At 48.9% G+C, this 4315-nt stretch overlaps 1 protein-coding gene across 2 annotated transcripts; it reads left to right on the forward strand.

Moving 5' to 3' along the window:
- Nucleotides 1-2248: 2248 nt before the first annotated feature.
- On the forward strand, nt 2249-3510 carry LOC120228705 (ubiquitin). Of its 2 annotated transcripts, none has more exons than XM_039227242.1 (2): nt 2249-2354; nt 3105-3510. In XM_039227242.1, the coding sequence occupies exon 2, from the start codon at nt 3111-3113 to the stop codon at nt 3342-3344; it is 234 nt and encodes a 77-aa protein (XP_039083173.1). In that variant the 5' UTR covers nt 2249-2354; nt 3105-3110; the 3' UTR covers nt 3345-3510. The 2 variants fall into 2 exon arrangements, with proteins under 2 accessions (XP_039083173.1, XP_039083174.1); XM_039227243.1 differs by lacking the exon at nt 2249-2354 and adding an exon at nt 2566-2636.
- Nucleotides 3511-4315: the final 805 nt, after the last annotated feature.

Consider the following 4315-nt stretch of genomic DNA (forward strand, 5'->3'; position numbering starts at 1 on the left):
GAAACAGGCTCCAGGCTCTGAGCTGGCAGTCAGCACAGAGCCCGACGCGGGGCTCGAACCCACAAACCGCGAGATCATGACCTAAGCGAAAGTCGGACGCTTAACCGACTAAGCCACCCAGGCGCCCCAAATCTTTGAGGGTTTTTTGTTTTGTTTTGTTTTGTTTTTGTTTTCCAAAGGAACTGCCCAGGCAAAATCCATTTGTTTATGGGGAATAAATAACTGCTGGCTTTTTGTTCTGTATTTTGGTGCCTAAGGCTGTCATCACAGGTTGCGGTGGTTTCTTACCCCCAATTGAAAACAATGTAAAATTTTACTTTGTTCACTAAACAAACATACTGAACACAGTGCCAGGTATTGTGCTAAATTACCAAATCCCTGATCTTCAGGATTCTGTCCTTATACTTTTTAATTGTTTACAAATTATCTTTTACACTTTACTACCAAGAAATGATGTGATTACGAAAATGTTCATTTACAAACAGACCATAAAAAATTTACCTTTTTCTTTTTTTTTTTTTTTTTTACAAGGACGGCACTTGTCTTCCTTCTGAAAACATTTTGCTTTGTTGAGGTTATCAAGTGTCCCACTTTGGGAAAACATTCAACCAGGAAGCTGTATGACTCACTTGGTTCTAGCAACTGCTGGAACTCTGAACCAAATCATCGTTATCATCAGATCTCCATTCTAGACTATTCTACCCACCAACGTGTAGGACTTGGGAGAAGTTATTCAAGTAAGGAGATCTTACCAAGGTCCAGTTAACTAAAGACTGTTAACTCCTCACATACCTGTCGATAGTGCAAACTCCTCGACAAAGTGTTTTTAATATTATGCTTAGAAATGTTGTAATTTAACGACTTTTCTAACTGATATCTAGCTAATTTGTGTTCCTGTGCAAATCTTTAGACGACTCCTTACTAAAATTAGTTATTTCGCGACAAACAGCCATTTGCATGTTTATTTACCCCCGCTCGTCTCACCCCACCCCCGCCTCCGTGACTCAGACGCTGGGCCACGTGTCCCCGAGATCCCAACGCCCCTGCCTGACTCAGCTCCTCGGGTTATCTCCTTGCGGGACACGGGGCCACACCCAGGGTGCAGGGAAACCAGCCAGAGTGGCCTTAGCCGGTTAGCTCCGCCTTAAGTGTCGCTTGAACACACACATTAGTGGGAGAAATACTACTTTTCTTGGACACGGAGTCCTCGTCATCTCTCAAAGCGGGTTTCCGGCTCCCTAATTTGCATCTTTTTCTCCCTCCCAGAGTTTGGTGAAACAGAAGAAGGAAAAGAGACTGCGGGTTTCGAGGGCTCCCGGGTCACCTGGAGCCTGGGCCTCGCCTCCCTGGGCCTGAAGGCTCTGGGACGGCCGGGGCCCCAAGAGGGGCCCCCCACCAGAATCTAGAGGACAGACTCTCCTCGGAGCCCCGGGGAGGATCGAGAAGGACCAAAGCGTTCTGACTCCAATAAACAAGTGTAATTAAGGGTCCTCAACCCCGCCATTCCCAAGTGCAAAACTGAAACAGGCCACGGCGGGCTCGCGTTTGAGACCGGGGTGGGGGTGGGGGGCGGGTTTGTGCTTCCGCCGCAGACGCCCGCACAAACAGCTGGGGGCCGCGCCGCCCCGCTCCCGGGCGCCTCCAAGCCCGGCGCCGGGCGGCCTTCCCGGGGAGGTCGCCGCGGAGGGCCCTTCTTCCTCACTTAAAGCCCGAACACCCAAGATTTAAAGTGGGGGAGGGGGCGTTGGGACGCCGGAGGCGGGAGTCAAGTACCCCTCCTCCCTCTCCGACCGGAAGTACACCTCTATCGCGAAGGCGCGCCTCTGTGGCGCACGCGCACTGAGTTACTTAGCAACGTCGGCGCTTAACCACCCCAACAAGGAGCCCAGCAACAACCGAGCCGCCCCGTCTCCCACCAATCAGCGCCGGCCTCGCCTTCATACGCCTCACCAATCAGCGCCGGCGCCGCAAGGAAGTTTCGAGAGCTTTCGAGGAAGGTCCCCTTAACTCAAATCCATCCGCCTGATAATTTTCCTATTTTTTCCTAAGGGAGGAGACGGATCGCCTGGAAGGGAGGGGAGCTGATGTTTTAGGGTCCTTTCTTCGGCTCTGAGGAACGTAGGGCTCGGTGGAAGGGCCTAACTGGGTCGCGGGAGGTGGGGCCGCGCGAACTACTTTCAGCAGCGTACGGACACGGCGGCTACGTAGGCAGTGATGAGTGACGCAACAGACGCCGCATAAATCTCAGCTCCGCGGAGCCGGGCGCGTTCAGAAGCGGCTGGCATTGTCGGGTGTGTCCTGGTCTTGCGGTGACTCGACGTGATTGGCCTCGGTGTCCTTGTGTTCGCTAGCAGGTACGGCACCACGGCGGCTTCGAGATCTGGGAGGAGTGGAGAAGGGTTCTAAGTGAGAGCAGGCTGGCGAGTTGGTGGTCCCGGGGGGCCTCCGGGAAAGGGGTTGGGGGAGGGGGGGGCGAGGTGACGCGGCGCTGCGGCGCCGGGCCTTTCCGGAAGAGGGGGCCTTGTTTACGCGCAGGAGCGGGGGCGGTTGGCGCGCGCGCCCAGGCGGAGACCAACCGACCCTTAACCGATGGAGATTCCATCGTGTCTGGTTCAGAGGGGGAAGGCGGAAAAAAGGTGGTCTAGCGTGGTTTCTGAAACTTCTAGATTTTGAATCCCAACGCGGTGAAAGTATCCCGCCTCACTTCCGTTTAAACGGCAATTTTTATTTTTCGGTTTTTAGGAGGGATTTATTTTGTTTTTTAAATTTTATGTATCTTGTTTGGGTTTGGGGGAAATTCTGGGGATGGGTCAGGACGGAGTACGATTTAGTGAAGAGTCTAGAGTAGGTGGGAGGGGCTCTGGATATTAATTCTTGGAAGTTTTTTTGGTCATTTATCGCGTTTAAGTTGAATCTTTGGCTACATTTTATATTCGGTGCCTGATTTAAGGCTTCTAGAAGTCGGGAGGTTTGTGAGAGACGGTAATGTGGTTAAGTCACTTCCGGAGGGTGAAGTAAACTTGCCTTGGAAAATTGGTTATATATGTAAGTAATTTAAAGATCCTGAGGTGGTACACTAATCTTTTTCCTTTTACACTCCTTAGGTCAAAATGCAGATCTTCGTGAAGACCTTGACCGGCAAGACCATCACCCTGGAGGTGGAGCCCAGTGACACCATCGAAAATGTGAAGGCCAAGATCCAAGATAAAGAGGGCATCCCCCCCGACCAGCAGAGGCTCATCTTTGCCGGCAAGCAGCTGGAAGATGGCCGCACTCTTTCTGATTACAACATCCAGAAAGAGTCCACTCTCCATCTGGTTCTCCGTCTGAGGGGTGGCTGTTAATTATTCAGTCTTGAAATTCATAGTGCCCAATGATGGCATCGCTCTGCACTCTAGCCATTTGCCCCAATTTAAGTTTAGAAATTACCAGTTTCAGTAACTGCTGAATCACTGGTTTTCTCAATAGCTGTTCAAAATGTTAATAAAAGTTTTGTTGCATGGTAGCATATTTGGTGTCTGTCGTGAAATTATATGGTGGTGTGGGCGCTCCTACCTGATTAAAACGATGTTCGGGGAAGGGATTTTGCTTTCAGAAGGTCTGTTTCACCAAAAGTAATTCCTCTTGGGAAGAAAAAGGTATTTGGAGTTGTGGGAAATTTGTCCTTTGGCGAAGTCATTTACAAGTTAAGATTCTGGTCTAATGTGAAACCATTTTAGAAGTGTAGTACAATTAAGAATTGGGAGGCCTGTTGAGGGAAAGAAAACTTACTTACCTTCGCCTCTAATTGAGCTGATCTAGCCTCGTAGGGAAAAATGAAATTTTGGTTGAGGCTGCTGAATTGTTTGAAGTATTGCGGTTATTGGTTAACTGCTTTTCTTACCCTGCAGTGCATTACATTCAAGTAATTAACTTTAGGTTTTGAAACCCTAATCTATCTGAAATGAGAATCAAGTGGCGTCCTGATCAACAGGACTGAGAGTTTTAAAAGGGTATCCTGGTCCAAGGCAACTTGGTGACACCTTTGTATTAGCAAATGAAGGTGGTTCCTAACAGTTCTTTTTTTTAAAGTAACCTCTCCCTTGAACTCAAAACCCTGAGATCAAGTCACATGCTATACCAACTGAGCTAGCTAGGCACCTCCGCATTGGTTCTTAATGGTAGCTTTGTTATTGCAAGGAAAAGTAAAATTATAACTAAGATTCTCTAAGACTTCTATAAGAATGTGTTGTCTGAGCCACAGTTTTTACACATCCTACCAGTAAACACTAGATCAAGGTTTCCAATACTACTTCTGGTACTCATAGAAAAAAGT

The sequence above is a fragment of the Hyaena hyaena genome, unplaced genomic scaffold (genome assembly GCF_003009895.1).
Source record: "Hyaena hyaena isolate Hyena2069 unplaced genomic scaffold, ASM300989v1 scaffold_27, whole genome shotgun sequence".
Lineage (NCBI taxonomy): Eukaryota > Metazoa > Chordata > Mammalia > Carnivora > Hyaenidae > Hyaena > Hyaena hyaena.

Excerpts from the sequence above, each read along its gene's own strand:
- LOC120228705 (XM_039227242.1), top strand. The coding sequence starts at position 3,111 with ATGCAGATCTTCGTGAAGACCTTGACCGGCAAGACCATCACCCTGGAG.